The sequence below is a fragment of the Pempheris klunzingeri genome, chromosome 5, assembly GCF_042242105.1.
Source record: "Pempheris klunzingeri isolate RE-2024b chromosome 5, fPemKlu1.hap1, whole genome shotgun sequence".
In the NCBI taxonomy this organism is placed as follows: Eukaryota; Metazoa; Chordata; class Actinopteri; order Acropomatiformes; family Pempheridae; genus Pempheris; species Pempheris klunzingeri.
In genome coordinates, this window is record NC_092016.1 from 7,711,108 (window position 1) to 7,736,307 (window position 25,200).

Genomic DNA, 25,200 nt, shown 5'->3' on the forward strand with positions numbered 1-25,200 from the left:
AGTTAGCGCTGCTTAGTACTTTCTGAGGACGTCTAGCAGACACAAGCTATCTATTGATATGCAAAGCACATACGCATTCGTATGCAAACATACATGAAGTATAGATCTACAGGAACTGGCAAAAGCACTGCAGATCCCATGCCAATATGGACTTGGACTGTTGAACACGAGACAACGTAGGACAGACTCCAATGTGTGTGGCTTACTCATTCATTGATAGGGTTGTTTGAAATTGTGTGTGTGGCAATCTTTTCAGATTAGACAGCTAAAAAAAGAATATGTCCCAGATGTAAGGGAGTATTAAATATTTTATCATCTGCTGGTCTTTTGTCACTAGTTCCCATAATGAATAACGTCATTTCTATTCTTCCTCCCTACTTCAAAAAAGACCCCTAATACCACCGAGGTTACACCACTGACAAAATATGCCAATGATTAACCCATATATTCTACAGACTTTGAGCAGCAGCCACAGTCATGTACTTTTAAACCACACCCTGGTGCTACGTAATGCTTACATATCAGAAAAGCATTCCATCTAGTACATCCCAGTGCTCCAGACTCTTCTCCCATCACAACCGCAGTCGGACTTTGAATTTCTGCCATTCGGCCCAAATGAGCTTTCCATCCCAGCAAAAAGGGCTGATGTCTGGTTAGGTTAAGGTTAGTCAAATCAAATCAAGTCTTCAGGCTATTAGGGCTTAAGGTTTTAGATTTTTCAAGGTTCTCAACCATTATCCTGTTTCTACTGCCTGCTCCATATGAATGTGGTATTTTCCAATACTTAAAAGGATAGTTAGTTAGTTGGTTAAACTTTTAATATTATGTGATCAAGTCTCTGATCACATTGTTACCTTTACATTTCCCAAGGTTTGAAGTCATTAATTATACTTTATGTCATTATTTGCCTCGAACTGATCAACAAGTTTTCCTCATCCACAAAAGGAGGCTCTTGATTATGTGCGTCTTTTAAGAAGTACTTCTAAAAATAATTAGCCCATGTAATGTTTTCTTTAGGCTGCTGCTTTGTCTTATGGATTGAGAAACCCCGAGTTGGGATGCCTAGCAGCGGTCAATGAATAACAATTGTTAAAACACAATAAAAGCCTTCCTCTGTCACTCATCCAGCCTGAAAGCCATATAAACATAGACAATATTAGGAAGTCTATTTCTGCTCTAAAGGGGCTACATTTTATTTACGTATTTGTTCCTGTTAGGTATTGAATTTTTCCTAAATTCTTTGTTATGGCCATAGACATAACTTCCTACTTGCTGTAATTAGATTAATTACTATATAACTTGCAGCTCTATTGACTGGTGCTGTTTAACCCTTTGTCGGGGAAGGCACCATATTTGGTAACTTAAGTGGGAGTTCAAAACACCCGCCCCTCGCCTCACCATGAGGCAGCAGAACTACAAGATTTCTCCAAGCCAATCAGCGACAATCAGGCTACATGACAGACTGGCAAGAAACCATATATGGTAACTTCATTGGCCCTGATTTTCACCATAAAATTAAATTAAAAAAAAAAAGTCTTGTAACGACCACCAATAATGGTCTAGGGTTGAAATTTTGAATGTTTAAGTATTTCAATGAGTGCCCTATAAAGGGTTAATATGTTACCTGGGGCACTAAAAGTGGATGATATTTTAAACTTTCCTCCACTATCTCCTGTGCTGAATTGGGGTTTTATGCTGCAATAAATGTAGCCCATGATAAGCAGTGGAGCAGGAGCTGGAGTTGCAGACCAGCCGTTCGCGTGGCTGGTTAATGTTTAACCTGTTGGACTGGTGCTGTAAGGACGAAAGATAACCTAATTTGTTAGTTGTGTCCAGAGTCTCTCTTTGACGCTTCTGGTGCTGCAGGCCACCTTCAAAGAACCAGCTCTAACAAAAGCTCACTGATCAAAGGCTTTGTGTAAATGCACACCCAATTCAAAGAAGTTGCACTTGAAAACACAGTAATGAGCAGAGCTGATGACCAGCTGACCACCAACAGGAACATACGTTTATGCTGAATAAGAAAAGGTACTGTTCACTTTACTTTGGAATAAATTCAGCCGCATGGATGAAATCACTGAGGTTCTGATGGTTTGTGGACCAAGACAGCATGTGAGTGCAGATAGAAATCCAGCTGGGGACCTCAACCACATGTTATCCGCTCTCTCTCTCCCCATGTTTTCTCTGGTGGACATTAAAGGAGCTACATTAATGTTGGTTTTATTCCGTAGGCAAAGGTGAGACAATAAAATACAAGTCCAGTTTAAGTAATAAATCCATGAGTCTGAAGGCCTGTTGGACGCCAAAACAGGGATTTCTCTGCTCTGGAAAGTTATCACAGTGTCAACTATTTATCTTTCAGTATGACTGAGTGGTAAACAGTAGAAATACAACGCCCTGTGTATCTACCAGGAATGTGCACTTGCACATATTTGATTGACATATTTGTTTTGGTTAAGATTGAGCCAGGTTACTGCATTTTTTTTTTTTTTGTTTCTTAGTTTATTCTGCCAGCGTCCTCTCCGTTGATACTCCTCCTGTGTCAATGGACAAGGCTCATTCAAATGAGTGAGAGGCCACTTTTTTCTGGCAGGACTAACGTTGGTGTGAATATGGACTCAAATGAATTAAATCAAATGAAACCAAAAATAGCCAAAACATGCATGAGCAAAATGGCAGCGGCAACCAAACCCACTGCCAAAACTGTGGCCAATGGTCAGTCACCAATGCTCAGCTGGACAGCCAACTGTTAGCTTGATGTGTCAGGGCACTCATTAGCCATACAGACCTGAAAAGCAAGCTTTTCCTGCCACTTAAGATTTGGGACATTTGGCTGGGAAATGGGCTGAACTATGGGAAAATCTTAACATACAACTACTAAAGCGTGGGAAAATACAATCCTATGTTACCGCACCATTCACCCTCAATTTCATGGCAGTGCTTTAAAGTGTCACAAAGCGTGATAAAGCTCTACTGATAGTTTAAGGTCTATCATTTAAGACTTACCATTCAAGAACGCAGCCTCAAAGAAAGTAGAGCGAGTTTTATTTTAAAATCTCAACTCATCTCAGCTGTTTCACTATCAGTGTGCTATTCATGGGAGAAACCTGGGTTAGTTCAGTGAATGTGTAGCATATTGAGTCTTTGCACAGTAATTCTTTGAAGTTATTTCAGGCACTTCAAGATTTGTTAATAAGGAATGAGAGACCAGTCAACCCACTTCTCTAATCTTCATGCAACGTGACATGCAGCCCTTGATGTAAAACGCATCTTGTGATTGTTTTGGTATTAGTCATTTCATCTTATGAAAGTCTGGTTTACTGTAAGAGATGCAGCTCCTTTGCATGTGCTGTTCTTTAGTAAAGAGGTCCACTTCCCCAAATGCTTCTGTTTCCAGACTTGTGACATCAAGAGTGACTGCGTGAGTGTGTGTATTAGCGTGTGAGAGGGAATATTTGTGTACTTGGTTGTCACGTTTTTTCCTTCTGAAAGTCTGTCACATTGAATCTTGTGATTCAACAACTACACGTGTAATTGCACACGTAATACAGGCATGACTCAGCCACCTTTTGACAGGGATTTAACAGATCTGCTCGAACTGAGCTGCATGTGGTTTCACTTTGAGTCTCCTAACATGGCGTGCATCAAACACAATACTGTGAACTGGATGAATGGATTTAAGTTAAGGTGTGTGTGGTACATCTCCACGTGCCAAGCTAGTGGTGAGTGTTTGTATATGTGTCTGTGTGTGTGTGTTCATGCATGCGTGTGTATGCTCCACTAGAAGTGGCCACTAATTAGCGACTATAGCAGAGTGACCCTGTGGTCTGTGGAGACAGCCCATAAGCTGTGGCTGAAAACATGCACACACACAAACACACACTTGTGCACACGCGCACACACACACACACACACACACACATACACTCACACACATACATACCCATAGACACTATGGGGGTGAAAAAGGTCATACAGGACAAGGTGCACACACATACACTCATGTGACTATTTACAAAAAGTCCCATGTGTGTATGTATCTGCGTCTGTGTGTGATTTGTACAACTCAGCCATGCAGACACATGTGCACACACAAGTTTCAACTACATACATCTGTGTCCACATCTATGGGAAGAGAAAGGGGTCATGGAGGGACAGTTGCATGCAGGCTATATATACTTTTGTGATTATTTACTAAAAGTCCAGCTGCTGTGTTTTTCTGGGCACTTCCATGTTAAGGATGTTGTTAATAAGTTCACAGATTACCCCCGCCCCACCCTCAACCCAGCAGCTCAGAGAAAAAAATGTTACAGCTAAAATGTAGCAGTTTAAGTTTACTTCAAAAAGTTTTTATTTCAACCTATTGCACAAGTACATTTTATTTAGCATTCTTCCATGCAGTATAGCAATGACGCTGGTGAAATTAAAATATAGAAAGAATATGATGTGCATTGTTTTTGGAAATATGCTAATGATATACAGTCTCTAGAGGTATACGATTCACCTTTTTTCCATGGTCCAGTGTTAACAAAAATCACAATAAATCACAATATTTTAACGCAATACATATCGAATCAGAATCCAGTCACCGTGATAGTATTGAACTGTGAGCCAAGCGTATCATCCACTCATGCTACACTATTAATTTGGTCCACATTTAGATATACAGCTGGTTTTCTCCTGCCTGTCTGATAACAATGGTCACTTGTTTCTGGCAGTTAAAGCCTGACTGTTAAGAATCAAACGTGGGCGTGCAAGTACAGTTGCAGGATACATATGAACACACACACACACACACACACACACATGCCTGAAAGTTAGGAGTCACATGTGCACATGCTTGTGTGTCTGCATGGCTAATCACACACAGAAATACACAAAATTAGGACTTTTAGTAAATAATCACACTAGTATGAATGCATCTTGTCCTCTGTGACCCTTTTCACTCCTCATGCACACACACAAATGTATGAATATTCACTTATAGGTCAGTCTGTGTGTGTGTGTGTGTGTGTGTGTGTGCAGGTCTCTGTATGTGTTTCAGTGTGTACGTGTGTATCATGATGACCACCACCCCCTCATTACCTTCATCATGGCTGGAAACAATCAGCCACTCTGCCCCAGTTGTAGGCCAGAGTCAGGCGTTGCAGACCTACAGACCTAGCATTAGAGAAGCCTCGGTCACCACAGCCTGACTGGCCTCAGATTGGATCCAGCTTTCCAAACTATGGGCAGCACAATCTCAGAAACCCAAATCAAAATAGCCCTTTCCCCCCCATTTTAACCATACATGCTGGATGCCGAGACATGAAATTTATTGATTGCCATATATTGTTAACATATGACTGAAGTTCAGACTTGATGCATTCGGAAAAAGTGAGTTCAACCGCCATTAACCGATTATTACTAATATGATTTGTGGATGTTCTCAGTGAATGATTTGTGACCGTGTAAAAAATGGATGCATTAAGTGCACCATAATGCTTAAAAAGCTGTAGATATATGTATTTATCATATATCATGCATTTTTATACAAGGCTTGGTAATGACTTTTTCTTACTTGAATAACATTCACTTCCTGGTTGAGTCTAAGTTTCAAATCTATTGCTGTCATAGAAGCAATGAGTAGAATTGACTATTGTACAGAATATCAGACCTAGTGCTTTCTTACAGAAAGGGTAACATTCAAAGTAAAATAACATTCACTAAATTGTGGCTACGTGCAAAAGTTTATGTGTGCAGGTGCCTGTTGTTGAATGACTGACTTACTGTGATCTTACAATCTAATTATACCAAATTCATTATGCGGTGAGACAGAAATGTTATGTGAGAATAGGCGAGACTAAAATGCCAAGGTAAGATAGTATCTTTTCTTGACATACCTGCTTTCAATCGCTATCGTACACAGCAAAGGAGGAGGTAAATTCACATGATGCTCTGACTGTGAGGTGGCACCAAATCTGTTTAGATGCAGTGTGGTAAAAAATGTTTCTACACCAAAAAAAAGTTTTGTGATTTAGAATTTTTTATTCTGACATACACAAGTTTCTTTCACTTTTGATGAATCAACACAGATGCTTCTCATGAAATAACAAAATTCTCGTCTCTTTTACTTTTTTTCTATCTATGTAATGATACAATGATATGTATCAATATTTACATTTTTGTTTACTTCACATTGTTTTCTGATCATTTCTTGGCTCTGATTTTTCCTTTTTACCACCCTGCCACTGTGACTCCAAGTGGTACCTAATATACCACTAAATCATGTGTTGTACTTTATTTATTTATCTATTTAATAAAGAACTACTATACCTGCAGTAGTTAGGCATGAATGCTGTTCTTTTAACATTGATAATGTAGACATTGCTATAATAGTCCAGTGAATTAACAGATTTATTACAATTTGCACTTTACACAACTACTTACATTGTTTTTTTCACTCTAATATCACTCTTATATCACAAATTAAGGATTTCAATCTTACATAACATAGAAAAAAGAAATGATCGGTCAAAGACTGACAGCTCCTTCCACTGAGTGACGTGATTGTTGTTGGCAGGTGTGAAATGGTGTGGTATGAGGTGTGGATGTGTCTGACAACAGAAAATACATTTTCTACAGTTGTACAACACGTTCCTGTCCAACAGTTGATGAGGAATGACTTGTATTTGAACCTCGGAGGCAAACCAAGGCCCATCTCACAAAGAAACTCACTCACGCATACACACGAAAATTATAAAACCACCTCAACTGCACAGAAAACGATCTTTGATAAGGTATACTACAACTTACGAAATACATATACGCATGTATGCACACACGCAGGGTAAGGCACACACACACACACACACACACACACACACACACACACACACACACACACACACACACACACACACACACACACACACACACACACACACACACACACACACACATACACACACACACACAGGGCAGGGGATAGTGAGAGCAGGCCAGGCTGTTATTCTAGTGCAGGCTGGCTGAGTTGACCGTGTAATCTCCAGGGTGGAGCCCATATTGGGTTTCTAGGCAATTCACTGTTTTTGGCCCGCTTGTTTTGTGATTTAGCTAAAGAGAGAAAAAAAAAAAAAGAGAGAGAGAGAGAGAGAGAAAGAGAGAGGACAACAACTGTGGGTTGTTTTTCTTTCTGCCCGGCATATTGTTGATGAGTTGTAATGCAGTGTAATACAAGTGGTGGTTAACCTCAACGGCCAAGAGAAGAGAGGGAGCAGGGCAGAAGAAGAGAAAGAAAGACAAAACAAAAGGAGCAATGGAAAGGAAAAGCGAAAGAAAAAAGAGGGGACATGAAACAAAGGAGGAGATGGATAGAGAGACAAGGTTAAGAGAGTGAGTGGGCTGGTCTCGAGAAAACTTGTTGAAAACAAAGTTGTCTGGTGGTGCGACCACGCCCGCTGTGCGTTTTGTTTACAGTTCTGGTGGTATGGGGACGGAGGACATATTGTGCACGGTGACACGACAGCTTGCGACTTGCAACAGATACCATCTGTCATTGTTGAGCTGGGGAGATACGGCTTCAAAGACTGTCAAGGCTGTCATTGTCAAATGCCTTCACTGGCAAATAGCTCTTTATCACACTGATTTAAAGGAGCAGTACACTTCTTTCTTTATATTCTTCATCTTTTTTTCTTCATTTGTGCAACTTAGTGTGCAAAACAAATCCAGTGACTTTTTTTTTTTATTGCTGTAGACATATATTAATGTTAATGTTTAAACATAATTTGTTTGCAGTGGAAATGCACTTGTTGCATGGATTCATATCCAATAAGATAAGAGAAGATAAGATCAACTTTATTGATCCCGAAGGAAATTACTTTGCCAGAGTAGAGTACAAAGTTCACTAAAAATAAGTCTGATAAGTCTGACAACTTATCAAAGGGTGACCAAATATGAATAATTAAAAAAAAATTAACTGGTTGACCAATCACTTATCAATCTTCAGATAATCAACAACAATTTTGATAATGGATTTAACATTTATGCCATTTATCAAGCAAAAATGCCAAAAGGTTCTACGGTTCCAGCCTTTCACAGGAGGATTTGGTGTCTTTCTTTTGATTTTGGACTGTTTGTCAGACAAAATAAGTAACATTATAAAGACTAAACAATTCATCTATTTATCAAAAAAGCAATTAACAGATAAATCGATAATGAAAATAATCCCTAGGTTTCATCCTAGTTATTTACCTCTGACTAAAAGCTTTGTTGCGTGAGGGCTAAGAAGAGATTGTTTTGATATTTTGGCTGCCATCTGCCATAGCATGCTGTCTCACCAATGACAGCACAGTCTAAATGGCTGGCGTGACAGACGACAGACACTGAGCTGGCCGGCGAGCCCAGGGAGGGGCTGCCAAAGCACACACACACACACACACACACACACACACACACGAACACAGCACCTGCATTCCCACAGTAGTCCGAGTCAACAGTCACATCCCATCCCCCTTCTCGACACGATCAGAGAGAGGGACGGGGTGGAGTGTGCGTGGGGGGAGAAGGAAACCCTCGAAGAGACAGAGAGAAGGAATTGATTTAAGCTCCTCTCCCCTGGATGAGGGAAGCTGGGAGGGCTTGGATTGGAGGTGGGAGTACAGCAGGAGAGGGGGAGTGAGTGATGGAGGAGGAGAAGGGTCAGAGGAAAAGGGAGGAGAGCGATCCAGCTGAGACAGCAGATCTCCACAGAAGCCCAGTGCCAATGTCAAGGTGCTGAGTGAGCTTACTCTCAATTTGAAGTCAAAAATAGCCACTTGCACAAACGCAGTCCTCACTTGCCTTCGTGCAAACTTCAGTAGTAAACACACGCAAACGTGCATCACCACAATCTCGCCACAATCTCTCCCCCATCTCAAAAGGGAAACTCTTGTCACTTCACCTCTCGAGCCGTGCACAGCCTCCTGTCAGCTGAGACAAACTGACAGGACAAGACACACAATTGCACAGAAGGCCAGAATGGGCCCCATTGTGCTCTAATTACCAGGCCTGCTGAGATGTCCTTTGACCTCTAGACACAGGCTGTTTGGCCAGAGGTGGACTGGTGGGAATGACACTCTTGGCCCACAATGACCTTTTGATGTTCACTTCTCACCACAAGCTGCCTGAGAGCGCACTTGATGTGTCTATGTGTTTTTCTGTCCGTGTGTATGTGTGTGTGCAAGCCTGCTGAGCTTCACAAGTGTTCGAGCAGTAACTGTACGTGCAGACGCTGCAGCAAAAAGTGATTTGACTTGGTTAATGAAGCTTATGAAATCACAACTCTGTCCCATCCAACTCTGTGCTTTGGATGATTTTTAGAGCAGCTGCTAAGCTGGTCAGTTAGTTAATACTAACTGTGAGAACACAAGACACAACAGACCATTCCTTATCACTCTGACTTTGGTCCAGTCCCTCCAGTCTCCTCTGGTCTCTTCTGAAAAGTCCTCCTCGTGTATGAAGGAAGAGAAATATCTCAGTCAGCTTGCCCTTATGTTTAGTTCTTGTCTCTGTCTGGGGTTCACTGCAACCCTTTATCTGCTCTGCTTATCAGGCCAACTTCAGCTCAGACACTCCTGGCCTCCCTCTCCCTTAGCAGTATATAATGGAGGAGACATTCAGTATCAAGATCTCTAGACTAATGTCTGTCTCTTGCTTTATCTCTATCTCAGTTCCTCAGCACCATTGGAATGAGAGTGAGCGGATGTATCAAGCTGTCTGTTGTGCGTACAGAGTATAGGGAGAGAGAGAAGGAGGGATGTTGCCAGTCAAGTCCAAATAAAATAAAAGTAAATTTAGAAAGGGGACAGCGTGTGCAGCTTTTTTTCTTTTTAGCAATATTTCAATTCTGCTTATTCTAAGCAATGGTTGCATTAGACTAATCTTGTAACTACCAATCTGTCTCGATTTAAAACCATCAGTGTAATGTCATCGGTTTTTTTTTTGTGTTTTTTTTTTTTAAAATGTGAATGTTGATGCTTTTGTTCCCGCTTGACGCATATCAAAAAGTTCCTGGAATGAAGGCCATCAGCAAGTAACTGGGCAGAGTGTCATACACAGAAAATCAACTTTGGCAGAACAAAGCAGCTTATCTGTCTCATTCTGAACCATTCAAGGCCAGCAATAATTCTCTGGAACCACACGAGACAACGTAAATTACTCCTTCTTACTAGAGGCGCTTCTACTTTTTTCCATTGAGATCACTGCTTCCAAAGATTTTATGGCTGTAAGATGTCAGCAAAGACAATTTCTGGTAAAATGTGCGACTTGGAAGGTATGTCAGTTATGATATGGCTGTTCAGCTCTTCTACAGCGTTTGAGACAGGATAAACTGCACCGCCAGTCGCTGCACGATCAGGCGGTAGCTGCGTAACAGACACAGGGTGGGGGGACCTTTTTTGATGGTCAACATTAAAAGGGGGGGAAATATGCAGTTCCCATTGACAGCCCCATTCACTGATTCAGCCTCAAATAACAGCTTCCTGATTTGATCCATTGTACCGTGTGAGACAAGGCGAGGCCTGTATCCTGTGCGGACTACAAAGTTAATTGCACACAATTGAAAGGTGTGCCGCTTTAATTGTTCTACAGGGACACACAATGCCCAGAGGTATAGAAAAACACCCACCATTATACTCCCATAAAATCATTAGTCATTTAGTGAGGAAAAAAAATCACTATGGAATAGAGACAAGCTTGTTAAGTGTTTTGCAAAAACCTGACGCCATTAAAGCAACTGGGAGCCGACAGGGGACTGGGCATAGAGACAAGGGAGCAAATCAGGCAAACGCATAGGTGTGCACATACACACACACACACACCACGATTCACTATGGGCACTAGCAACCCCAGTGTTGCCTAAGGGATGTGTCTGGGCACAGAGTACCATAGGGCCAATGTCTGAACCACAAGTGGCCCAGTCAACTCTTTACACAGTCATAAACACGCCTGCATTAGTAACAGCTAGTTAAAATCATTCCATGAACTAAGGCTCTAGCCTGTTATAGCACAACACCCTGTTACAATAATAACATTTACCTTATTTCATTTTGAATCTGCTCCTGTATGGGAAGGCAGAGTCAGTCTGTCTGTTGGTCTCTCAACCACTTTGGCCCAGACTGAAGTAACTCGTGTTTTTGAGAAGTCCCTTACAAATTAAGATTATTACTGTCGAATCAGGAATTGCTTGTAGGTATGGAGTTTAATCTCAAGTGCTAATAATAGAGTGAGGGTTAACAACTAAAGTATAGTTTTCAGTTTGTTACTTTGGGTAATGTAAGTGTTTTCTTTCTGCAAACCCCTTTTATCCTTAAAAAAGCCAAACCTCTCATTGCATCAGTGTTTAACACCCCGTTCTAACAGCAAGTGATGCAGGCGAGCTTCAGCGAAAAAAAATCTGTTTGATTGCCTTGTTTTCTATTGGACTGTCCTGAACGGCCGCAAGCGACGCAGCGTTTTTGCGCTAAACTTTGTCAAACACCCGGTTTCTATTTCTGTCATGTTGTAAGCACTGAAATGGAGGAGGAACAGCTGATTTAGTAAGTTGAAATGAGGAGTCATCTGTATGATAGCTCCTCATTTCACCACAGACACTTGAATAACTGGCTGGAGGGAGGTCACACAGAGCTGATATTCATACTAACAATTTGCTCATTTCCAGTAAATAAAACATCAAAATATCACAATATAAAATGTGTGTTTTAGGTTAAAAAACTACAAATGTGGGAAGAGGTAGGCTGGTAGGTACGTAGTTTGTTTACATGAGGACAGACGCCTATATCTGACAGATTCAGTGTTTGACGCGACCGTCGGACGCTCGCTTGCTGTTTGGACACGGTGTAATGTTGTCTTCACACAAGGAAACAGGAACTTTGCCTGAATAAATAACAATTTAAAGTTAGTAATAGTGATTTCAATCAGCAAATATGTTTAAGTCTAAGAGTCTAAGCATTTCTACATACAGATTGTTTTTTTTTTCCAATTCCAATATCAGTAAGTACTGCGGTTCAATACCTAGCCATAACGCTGAGTAATTAGCACCCACCCCTTCACAAACAGACGAGTCACACTTAAGCATTAGTGTGAAATGACCCAAAACTACAGGAGCGATCACAGGCTTCACTGGAACAAATCACAGTACGATAAACTAAACTATTATTTGACATACTCCAGCTTTTATTTACAGATTTATGAAGTTTTATGGCTATATGTTGGTTTAATAGCAGAGATCTGCATAAAACACACACATACAGGAATACATACACTACTTAACATAAAGGTATGCACATAGTCCCCATTACATGTTCCCTTGGTACCAGCTTGACTTTATGGCTGTGACATTTACATCCATGGTCTCTGGAGTAATTTACACAGCTTGGCATTATTCACTGCTGGTTTACAGTTCCACACAGTATAGACTGATTTAATAGCACTCAGAAGTAGGGTGGCACCAGGGCTACTTAGCAAACTGTATTAGTAAGACTACAGGTCCCAATAAAACACAGACCCCTGTTTCATGAACTGTACATTGACCCCTTCATAACCCTCTAAAATAAGCTCACACCTCCCTGCTGATAATGAACTGGTCCATGTAGGAGTATATTAGTGGTCAGGTCCAACCAAAAGTAGTGGGGGCATTTCGCCAAGACAATAAAATATATGTGCAAAAAATATATCCCAGGGCCCTGCGAAACTTGGGCAATTAAAATGGAAATGTAGCATGGGTATTTACAGCCAACGAGCGAGCCCACAGTGGGTGCTAGAGAGATGCAGAGAGACTAGGAGCGAAAGAGGGAGAGAGAGCTGATGAGAGACAGTGGCAGTGTACAGCATGATTTAGATGCTGTGAGTGAGACTGCAGACCTATAATCCTGAAGGCACAGAACCAGACAGAGACAGAGGAAAGAAGAAGGGGCAAGCTCAGCGGGCAAAAAAACAGGGAGTGAGAGCGAAAGAGCGATAGAGAGACACAAAGGCAGAGAGCGATAGAAAGCGAGAGAGTCTGTGAGATGGAGAGCAAGCAGCCAGACATGCAGGCAGACTGTCCGTCTCTGGTTTGTGGGAATGCGGTAAGGACACAGTAGTAGGCAGGGTCCCGGCTCTGAAATTAGAGAGTGGCGCTAAGAGAAGGGAGCCAGAGCCAAAGGCCGTCTGGGAGCTGCCAGGGGCTGCATCCCTCGCACACTGCCGAAACATGATTTACTGCTGGACTGCACTACAAACAGCACACCGCTCCTGGTGCGCTATCTAACTCACAGCAGCACACCACTCATTGCATGCTGTCAAGTTCACAACACTATAAAGATACCACATCAACGGTGGGAAGTGTCGATGTGAGAAAGACCAGCTCAGCTTGGTACAGTAAAGGGTGGTGCAGTGAGTAAAAGGAAAGGCTGCTGGATCGGGAGTGAGGCGGAAAATAGCAAAAACAGTATGTTGTAGTATGTGTTGGTGTGGATGTGTTGCAACAGGTACCAGTAAGAGTATGTAATACAGGTTTATCAAACACTGTACAGTGATTTATGATCCTATGAGAAAAGATCATAAAGTAATTTTTTCTTTTGTCTTGCAAGGTAAACAGAACTGTTCATGTTAGAAGGTATTCTACCAGGATGTGTGCATACATATAATTGGCCAATACAGCGTGTTAGAGGATGATGTTGAACTTGGATTGTGCTCACCGAAATGAATGAGGCTGCTAAGGCACTAATGTCAGTCGAACCATAAAGCATTCCGTCACCGCCGAAATGTCTGAGAGCAAAACACTGAAAACCTAGCAGCTCCAGGGACTGTGACAATGACCTCTGACCTTCCTGTGGCAGGGGGGACGAGGGAAAGGAACGTTTCCCTTGAAGGATGAATAACATTTTCCTCACTGCCACCGTGCAGCGAGAACACAATGTTGCACAAGCATATTTGCAGAGATCAACATCTTTTATCTTTTATTGTGTATTCACTGGCAGTAAAAAAAAAAAAAAAAAAAAAAAAGAAGCCCGTGCCGGACAGGATTCAGAGAGCTAGATTTTATCAGCAAAGAAAAACAAGGGGAACTGCTAGGTTGTTTCGTGCTGTAGCTATCGCAGGCCAAGTCCAGACATGCAGGGAGATTCTGTATGTGCTTGTCTGCAGCACAGGGCAGTAAGAGAACTGCCGCTGCAGTGAAGCTGTGTGTCCCAGAATTTGTGTGTGTGTGTGTGTGTGTGTGTGTGTGTGTGCGTGCGTGCGCTTCCTTTGCCAAGTTTCCTCTCTTTGTTTAGAGCGGCCCGGTCAGCTCCAGCTCCCCGCTGAGCACGTTGCGGCCAAATACACACATATATCAAAACACAGCACAACAACAGACAGGGTGCTCTCAGGGCGAAGAGGTGCTGGGAATAGGCGCAAAGGGGAGGTTTGAGAAAGACAGAGAGGTGTCCGTACGGGAAAACAGAAAGAAAAGGGGGACAGAGAACTAGAAAGATGGAGACTGCAGACAAGGGGAGGTGGGATGGCGGCAGAGTCACCCTCTTTAGCAGGAGGGCAGGAAAAGGACAGACATTAGGTCACACTGACATCACTCCAATTACAGAGGGAAGGGGACAATATGCTGAACAGTGGTGGAATGAATGGATCGACACCAATGACCCAGAGGAAGGGAAGGAGGAGGGAGGAGGGCAAACGAACAGTCTGACCACTCTCGCTGAGATGCAACTCCACAGGGTACACATTTCCAGATGCTACATTTCAGACCCTTTTAAGAGGTTATAATGGAATATTATTGAAATTTGCCGTGTCGACAAGAATTTAATGTCAAATTAAACGTGTCTTATTATTCTAAATAACAAAGTGCATCTGCAGTTAAGAAGAATGCTTCATCCTGAAATTCATTGTATCCACGTAAACAAATCAAAACACAACAATCAAACAAAACAATCAAAAAATTGTTCTTCATAACAACAGTGAGTGAATGAACTTCCTGATATTGTTTTTGGCATTTGATTGCTGTTTTTTTTTTTACAGCCACCACGAACCAGTCTGTTTGGTAGACATGTAGGATACCAACATAATGTATACAAATCCTGCTTTTATTGCCCCCAACAATGAAGATGCCCACTGCAGGTTTACAGTAAATCTCCTGATTCTTTCAAGTGAACTTAAAAAGGCTGAAAAACAACCCTGCTCCCTAAAATTCAGTTGAGCATGACATAAGAACAGTGGGAATCTCACTTAAAGTCCAGAGAATTTAAAAATCTCTTTAAAAAAAATTATACATCTGTTTGTGGTCTGCAACATGCTGTTCAGCTTATTACAGTAATACTTGGTTTCAGTTAACAATAAATATTCCCTCTAGTCTTTGATTCCTGTGCATTCATTCTGTTGTGATTGTAAAAATTTAAGATTTTTGCAGAGAAAATAATAACTGTGGCCACAGAGAATCCCCCAGGCTAAAACTAAAAGGGTTTATAGTAATAGTTTCTTGTGATGTGGGCTTAACTTGTTCTAGGTGCCAAAATCAAGAAGCCATGATTGGATACAATCAACGTATAGGTACATACACTGCAAATATAGATATACTAGATTTATGGCATGTAATGTTGCTGCTCCTCTGCTGTCCCCTCCAACCGTTCACTCTCAGTACCTTCCTGCGACAGCTAAAGAAATAACGATGTTGGTCCTGTTTGTTGTTGCACTGCTGAGAGCCGAGCTGAGATACTTCTGGATGGACAACAGTGTGTGTGTTCATGTGTGCCTGGATATCCACTTGTATTTTTGTGTATGGTCTAATGTATAAATATGTATATATGGGTATGTATGGGTGTTTATCAGGCCCTCAACTCTAAAGCCCTCCACTGGGTCTGGTTCGGACCAGTCTAAACATTCGCACACACACTCCTGCCCCCCTCAAAGCCAAGCTTTTAAAGGCGAGGGGCCCTAAATGCCTTACAGATGGACTCCTAACAAACACAACACTCTGTCCCGGCCCTCAAGTATTCCCAGTATTTGGCCTTGCTGTAATTTACAGCATACTTACCTAATTGAGATGCTATTACGGTCAGGGCATGCATTCTTCAACGTACGCCTAGTGCTAATGCACATGATATAAGCGTGACATACATGCCCTAATATAGCAGAGCGAAGTTAACCACAGAGTTAGTGTGGTCCATGTAGTGTACTTAGAGCAACACAAATAATGATGTGTTGAGCAGAGACATGTCTGTGCAGGTCTGGAGGGCACATTACATTTTATTTTCCTCACTAGACACTGTGATGGTTTTACACCAGCCAAAGACAACGCAGTTTCCAAATGCATCGGACTATTACTTTGATGACTAACTTATGATGGACTAAATATTGAGTGTGAAATAAAAACCGAATAACTGCCCTCTTGAGTTTTTTCACAAACTGACTAAAGTATTTTTTTTTCTCCATGCTTTTTCACGGTGAACTCACATCTCACAACAGGCTTATTTTGGAACATATTTTTTTGTATCTTTTAGTATTTAAGCCTAGATTAGTAAAACAGAAATGCAACTATCAGCGAATAGAAAATGCACACATAAACAGTTTAGACACAGATTTGAATTTTTAGTGTTTTTTTGCATTTTATTCTTGATTTTCAAAATTCTGAAAACAGTGAATCGTTGAATCTTCTGTTTTCAAAAGCTTTTTTTTTTTTAGTTATTCAGTATTTCAAATGGTATTTGGATAACTTATTTATCATTGAATATGAAATTATTTAATGCCAGCAAATAACAATTGAGATATTTCATGGTTTGGTGTGTTTAACCTTGTGAAAAACCTTCAACCTTGAACAAAGCAAATGTCTCTTCCTACATAATTAAAGGCTGCTGTCTTCTGCTCTACACACTAATTTCAGTTTTAAGTTACTGGGTTGCTCTGGGCCGCACAACACTTCACAATATTGTTAAATCTGTGAAACAAAATAGAATCAGACGAAAAAAGCATACGCTTGTTTTTCAGACAGACATTTACAGGCTATGTGAAAGCATATTGTTGTAATTTCCCTGCCCTTTCTGTCTATTGCTATGAGAAAAAATCCCGTCCCTATAAAACTGGGAGAGATTTACCACAAGCAGTGGGCTGACTTCATCCTAAAGCATGCAGCGAGCTCCTCTCTGAAAGGCCACGCTGAAGCCCAGAAACACTGGCCACTGTTTGAGCTTGTCGTTTGGGTATTTTTCATCGAGTGTGTCTGACAGAAAGATAACACACTGTCAAAGAGTGCCATCCATCTTCGTTTCCAAGTCGCTCCTGGAGAATTCAATCTTGAGAGTGTGGGGTTAGACACATTGGTGATTAATCAACTCAATGCTTATGTGTGTGTGAGTGTATGTGTGTAGATCTATATATGTCTTTGTCTGTGTGTGATAAATCACTGTCTAACCCTGTACAGGACACACAATGCCTGAGACCCCTTCAGCCCACTGAAGATAAATTCATCTACAAGTGATGTGCTGACAATAGCTGGACAACAAAATTATTCTATCTTACTTACTCAGCTGCAGCATAAAGCGTCAGAGTGGTCGATGTCTGGTGTTTTACAGGGGAAAGGGGAGTAGAAAGTGGGAATTTGTCTCAAAAAAAAAGAAATGTAGCTGGATACCGACCAAGAGTGAGTATTGAGAAAGGCATGGGAACACACTCTTGTGCACACACAAACCCACACACACAAACACTAGGGCACAGAGTTGATGAATAATTCCTCAGAGCTGTTGGGAAAGATCCTATTTAGAGGTGAATCAACTGTGACACCAGGGCTTTGCTTTGTGTATCATCAGGTTTACTATTATGAGCAACATGCAAGACGTGACGCGGCACAGGAATTACTCAACATTATGAAATACAGGCAGTGATGCGAGACAAACAAAAGAGACGGGGTTGGAGATTCAGACAATACAGTACAAACATTGTGGTGCAGTTTCATTAAGCTTGAGCGTTATGTTTGAATGGGCATTGTTTTGCTGCTGCAGCAAAGGTTTCATGGTGAAATGTTGTTCCAGGAGTGAATACATTTTGTAAGGTGTCAAATTCAAGCTTTTCAGGAAAAATTCAGAGCAAAACTTTCAGGAAAATAAAGATTTGAGTGAAAAGGGACCAGGAGCACAAAGGAAAAACAATTCATTTGATCAAATTATGGGGATTACACCGTAAGTGTGGTTATGAAATCATTACATTCCTGACACATAAAGCTGACGTATTTAGTTTATCCAGAGTGGATAATAATAATAATAATAATATTTGTAAAGGGCCACTGGAGCTTAACATCTCAGGCCTATCTGGAGGAGTACCAGGGAATTTACCAAGTAACAGAGGTCGACAAGTTCGTCCACCTACCGCCTGAAGGGAAAAAGGAGGCCCCCCCCTTTCCATATAACAGGTGTGCTGACCCGTCAGAATCATCAAAACAAGATATTCACACAACCACAAATGTGGATCCACGTTGTTTCAGAGAGAAAGTAGCCTGCGTCAGTAAGGTTCCACTGATTTGTTTCTCAATTATCCACCGTTCAGTTTTATTTATACTTTATGTGAAGGCAGAGCGGGGCGAGAGAAGAAGTGAAAGAGGGAGACTGGGAGAGAAAGAGAGAGGGAGTCACAGGTAGGGCAAGCACTTCTGAATGCAGGTTTATGTTTTCAATCAAGAGATTGTGATCACAACATGTAGCCTTGAGCAAATGGGCCGTAACTCAATCACTGAGGGAGGTCTACAGCCTCGGAGTGTACATTGGTTCAAGATCATTACTCCTCTCTTCGTAACAAAGGGGTCTGAGAACGGCAAACGCATGCAAACATAAGAGAACATCAGCGCTGATGAGCACACAGAGAGGGGATGGTAAACGCTGAGGCAAAGTGGGGGGAAATCCTGAGCTGGCTGACTTGAATAGAAAAGAAGTGGCTGCAGACTGCATTGTTCTATTGTATATTAGTTGTTTTCATTTACTGTAAGATGTGAGAACAACTTGACTATAAGGTAAGTATCCAATTTTAAACACCAGCATCACGATGCTCCAAATCTTTCCACAAGTCCACAAACATAATTTTACTCGGTAGTAATGCCACCAGTCAGACAAACTGACAACGGATGTAGCCACACAACAAGGTAACGAAAAATATTTCATATCCTCTGATTTGCAAATGGATAGACAGGTCAACAGGAAGCAGACACACGTTAACACCCGTCCAACTAGTCTAACCACCCCCACAGGCGAAGTGTCTATCTTGGCATCACAGCGGCATTAGGATTGGCATCACGCAGGCAGCAAGTTGTGCCCATTCCTCTATGAGAGAGAAGACGCCTAATTACACCCGCAGGCTTCATAACACACCTGTTTGTTATTTTCTATGCTTCACTGCATAGAGAGTTTTCTCTTTAACCCCCCCCCTTACGCTTCCAGTACTCTAATATCCCCTTATGGAAACATAAACATCCAAGAATTGTCACCACCGGAAAAAAGAGGGGCTGGCATGGAAAATCGTTAAAATTACAGAGCCCAGGATAGGACTCAAGATTAGAAAAAAAAATAAAAAAATGCAGCACTGAATAGATGCTGATAAAGTACAGGACAGAGAATGCAGGTGCATGTTTTAAATCGGCACAGATTGACCGAATCCAGTCACAACATAATCATCTCAAAAGATTACACCACACGCATTCATCTGATAACAGAGGCATGAGCAAGCAGAGTCACACTCAGACACACAGTTGAGACACAGTAGTGCGGTCACACACACACACACACACACACACACACACACACACACACAATACTTGTGTTTGTGAACACAAACTAATCACTTCATCTTTCTTACGTTCAGACAAAACACACACACACACACACACTGAGCGTCAGGAGTGTGCTTACCTTATCCTCTAGTCTGATCATTCTTGCTCCGATAGTTGGGTATTCTTTATCTTCTCCTTTTCCTGGAATGAAAAAAGAAACAAAAAAAATCAAAATATATATATATACATACATATGTTGACAAGAATTTACCTAATTCCTAATCTCACCCGGTAACCTCTAATAGATGGATTGTTTCAAGCGAAACAGCCATCAATGAGCACAACTTCAATCCACTTTGAGTTAATGAACAGATCTGTGAAGGAGGCAGTGATTCAGAGGAACCAGACATTTGACAATGTCAATTTCACTAGAATTTTAATGTTTACTAATCATTAGTTCAATCTTACATGAATCTGCACAACTGTTTTTCATACACTCTCTGATGCACATGCTTGGAACAGACACCTTCATCCAGGGCGTCTGACTGAGGTTGATCAAGTCTCGTCCACTGTCCAAGTGGCATTCTACTGACCCCACTGCACATTCCCTTTTCTTTGCTGCCTCCATATTGTTGTTAGTGTTTCTTCTCCTGCTTGTTCCGATAATGCCAAGGGTTCCGTAGGCCTCACTGTCCACCTCCACTTGCGTGAACCTTGCAGACGATCCTTCTGTGGGTCTGTGCAGCATCAGGAGTTCCTTCTTGAGGATTGCCCAAAGATGTGCTACACTGGGCTTCTCAACTCTCTTTTCAACTTCTCCTACCATCTTGTGAGGCCTCTTGAGTGACTTGAGTTCTTGGAGTGCACCGATGCTGCCGTTGGGCGCTCTGTGTAATCCAGGCAGCCGATGGTGCTCGGGGGCTCTGTGCACCGCTGGCCAAAGATGCAGCTAGTGCACTGCTGGCAATGGGTTCGGACGACACTCCGGGCTCAGTGGTTTTCGTCTGAGCCTGGTTCCTCCAGGCATCTCAACCTATTCTTTTATTTTCAACTTGTCATCAACAAATGGACAAACAATAAAATGTAATACAAATACTCGAGGACAGTTAATTTATTGCTGATTTTCAGGATACATTCAGTAAATCTATACATGTCCCCCTACAAGCCTGCTAATAGATGTCTGCATGCACAGTGAAAACAGACAGGATGCAACAATTCACACATTCACAAATACGAAAACCTACATAAACATACCCACATCCAAACAGAGACACATGCACATTAGGGACCTGTCTTTCCCTCATATTTAGTCTGGCACAGCTTGTGTATGTGCGAGGTATAAACACAGAGACGGTGTGAGGTGTGATGGCGTCTATCAGATGTAGACTGTCGTGTTTGCTGTGCATTTACCTGGAAGAAACATTCCTGGCTTCCCCAGAGTGCCGTCCAGCCTGGGGAAAAGACAGAAGAAGCCATTAAAATTAAACAAATGGCGTCAGCTTTAACAGTATTTATATATCACTGTTTTCAGAAAACAAACCACATGCTTAAGAATGATAATAAGTGTAATATGATAGTATAAATAAGACTAAAAAGAATAAGTCTTTTTTATTTACTGATACATTAAGATGCCCTTCTGGTTTAAAATTTCACAGTGTGTATCCATGGTTCAACTGATTTACCGCAAAAGATGTTTAAAGTCAAGGTGACACAAGGTGACAAATGTTTGAACCAACTTATTACATAACCAACCTCCTTCGTGGGAGAGCTTTGCTTAGTTTAACTAACGTCAGGTGATTTTCGCCCACACGACTGTGGTTCCCAGCTCCATTATTTTTTATCATTCACACAGTTGTCAGAACTGTTGTTCTTCGGGCCACCCGTTCCTGGGACATGTGAGCCTTGTCCGGTGAAGGCACGGTCTCCCTGCATCACTGACAACTGTGTGAATGATAAAAAATAATGGAGCTGGGAAATCACCTGACGTTAGTGTTCTAGGGTTAAAGAAAGAAAGTCATTTGGAAAATTTTTAAACCTTTGCATGAAGCACAACTAACAAATTTGGGATCAATGAGTCTCCTGTCTGTTAGATAAACAATAACAAGGCGTACGATCCAACTGACAGAAACTGTTAATAGCTGCAAAATGACTGAAAGCTGAATATAAAATGTGCAATGGAACAACTTGTCATCATATCCCAGTTCAGCTGACCATGATGTCAGTACAGCTCAGTTAGGGACAAGAGAAACATGCATGTGTATGGAAATATTGTGTATAAGACAGCATGGCTAAATTTAAGCTGATCTATTTTGTTTTAAAATGAGATTACATATTTTATTTTCTGCCTCTTTCCTTTCCTTGCTCGGATTGGTATCAAACAAAATGGTGGCAAATGCACGAAGTTGGAGACACAAAGCGGGGAAGAAAGATCATGAAAGAAGGTCAAAGACACCACCTTCTCTGCAGCTCCTTGATGCGGACCATCATGTTGAGGTGACCCTGGGAATACTGCTCGATCACGTCTCGCACGTCATAGGGCTTCCGCGCTTGCTGTGGATCAATGCACGCGCACACACAGAGGGACACAAAAGCCATTGTCAACCACGGCCGCTGTTGCTTGGTCCCCGAAAACATCCCCAACCCCCTGGGTGCAAAGGGTTCATTGTTAACTCATTGTGTGTGTTTGTGTGTGCGTGCACACTGACAAGTGCATGGTCATGTAGAAAAGCAGTCGTGTTAAGGTCCTTTCACAGCTTTGTTTAGTGTGACGTGGATACAAGCAGCATCAGAAGAACCCAGTGAACTCTTTAGGGTATTCCTTGGCATACGTAGAGTATAGCCTCTGCAGCTGACATCACTTAGGCCATAATTGAAAACATGTAGGACTGGAAACGGTAAGAATATAGGAACCATTCTACAATAACATGTAGCATAAAAATGATGGCTAAAGTATCTCAAACATGACCGTTTGATAATTGTATGACAACTTTGTTTCACTGAAATGTTTATCGCACATTTTCTTACGTAATTCTGCTGACTTAAGTGCTATGTGAGGCCCCGTGTCCTGATGCGTGTGTGTGCACGTGTATCTCTGCAAAGTGTGTTTTTGCAGAGTGCAGTACAGTAAGTGAATTCCTACTGTAGCCCCAGAGACAGGTTAGCAGATTTCCCATGATACTACGCCTGAACTTAAGTGAGCACAAAGAAGACATGCAGGTGCAAGTTTCAGGCATTTACACACAAACACGCACATATACACACACACACACACACGCACACGCATGCACAGCAGCGCTGCAGCTGATATATGCCCTTGGGGCTCCCCTTCCTCATCCTGTACAAACGCACATACACTCCTCGCACACACTTCTCTCACTCCCACTCTCACTCTCAATCTGTCTCTCTCTTTATCTCTGTATCTCCTCCCTCTTTGCTCTCCTTAACTCTGTAAAATTTATCTGTCCTCCTTGTGGATTTCCTTTTGCTTACCTGAAATTTCTTCCTGGCTACAAAGTACTGCATTCTGCGGAGGACTTTTACAGCTGATCTCTGGGCATGGGACAACCTGTGACACAGAGAGAAAGAGAGACTGATTTGGTCTAAGAGAAAAACAATGATGGTTAAGTCTACAGATGTTTCCTTGCTGTAAAATGTGAAGTGGCTTGTTTTGGACGAGCTGAGTTGTAAAAAAAAAAAAGAGAGAGAGAGAAGAAAGGCTGCATACTCCTTCTAATTGACTCTTTGTGCATTCAAGGATTGATGGATAATGGGTATAACATACAACAGCAAAATGCATGACAGGCAGGCATTCATGTACACAAAAATGCACATTGAGCCCATAACTGTATGTGTCAAAACAGATGAACCCCCACCCTTTATCAGTGCTCGCCTTATTGGTCACAACCATGAATCTGCAACGTGGTGCAAAGTGAAACTGAAGAAAGCCAGACTCAGTTTGCATTAAGAGGAGTCCCACAACACACGTCCCTTGGCTAGAAGCAGCACATCTGTGTCAACACAAAGGAAAACCCACTGGTACGGAGCTACACACTGAAACCACTGGATGCAAACAACACACACACACAGACTCGCACTTGCATACCGTAGTGACTGTATGGCATGCACTCGTGTTTGTTTTTTCTGAAAGGCGCTCTGTGTGCCGTGCTCGGGTGGTCATGAGATTTATTCGTCAGAAAATGCTGAATCATGTCCTTGAATATTCCATGTGGATGCTGTGCGCTATCAGTGAAAGTAAATCACAAGACAACACGGACTGAAAATTTGTTGAGTGACTGGATTCCAGTTTTCTGGGTGACTGAAAACAAAACAATAGAAATAGTGTGCGCGGGCGTGGGGACACACCCCAGCTGTTGTCGTCAAATCATCGTGTGAATTAGAAAAAGGATTACTGTTGTATTGTTAAGTATTCATTCTTTAAGCATTTATGACACACCAATATATGTTGGTTAGAAATTCTTTGAGATCCCACCTGCCTGTCAAATGATCCCACTCGTCGTCCCCCTGCTCTGAGCAAGTTTAAAGCCTCCTATGTACAAATGTAGACATTCGTCCAACAAACAAAGTCCAACCCGTGGAGTTGAGAAGGTCAGAGGTGTATGGATCAGTACGGGTTCTAAGAGGGGTTGTGGTTTAATAGTGCCAAGCACCGGTTTATTATGTAAGAGTGTCAATGTATTAGATTGTTGAAGAACCCTTATATTTGATTCTTACACAAAGTAACATAAAGCACTAATTATGTAGTATTGTGCATTAATTTAGCATTTATCTACATAAAATCATATAGTAAAAACAGCTGACCACCTTTTTGTGCCATGAATCGGTCTTCATGTACAGTATGTCTCAGAGACAGGTGACCTTTCAGCCGTCTGTTGGTATCAGACACATCAAAGTTAAGCTGGTAAGCCGTGGACGGTGTGTGTGCCAGCAGTGTATCTGCTGAGAGGGGGGGGGGGGATTAACAGCAAACTGACGTCACCGGATTCTTTCTGGAGAGATCCGGAGGAAGATGGCACAAATGAAAAGGGAACCGAAAACATTTGGGTGCGATTCCAAATGTGAAAGTAAGAAATAATGATAAATATTAAAGTCGTGGTTAAAAATATCCCACTGCGACACCCTTGACTGGGGCGCGTGGATTGGATTGCATGCAGAGACGTGCACAAATGTAGTTTCAGAACGCATTGCGTGCTTGCACGTGTGTGTGTGTGTTAAGTGCTCTTCACGGCTACTTTGAGCGTAAATGCAGCTAGAGATAATTTCTCCACTAAACAGCCCTCAAACAGAAAAATGAATAACTCCATTCATATGTCAAACCCTGTGCTTTTGTACGTAAGGTGGGTGATGCGTGCGTCTGTACACCGTTTTGAACATTTCTCTCAAACTATGTCCCCATCAAAGCAGACACACCCACATGCACACACACACACACACACACACACACA

The 25,200-nt window shown here is 41.8% G+C and overlaps 1 protein-coding gene across 1 annotated transcript in view; it reads right to left on the reverse strand.

Moving 5' to 3' along the window:
• kcnq1.2 (potassium voltage-gated channel, KQT-like subfamily, member 1.2) overlaps positions 1-25,200 on the reverse strand; it is a 151,928-nt gene that overhangs the window by 33,450 nt on the left and 93,278 nt on the right. The window contains exons 14-17 of the mRNA XM_070830991.1: positions 23,228-23,303; positions 22,194-22,288; positions 21,149-21,189; positions 19,878-19,939 (exon numbers count right to left, since the gene is read on the reverse strand). Coding sequence (XP_070687092.1) covers positions 19,878-19,939; positions 21,149-21,189; positions 22,194-22,288; positions 23,228-23,303 — 274 coding nt within the window. The remainder of the gene's footprint in view (positions 1-19,877; positions 19,940-21,148; positions 21,190-22,193; positions 22,289-23,227; positions 23,304-25,200) is intronic.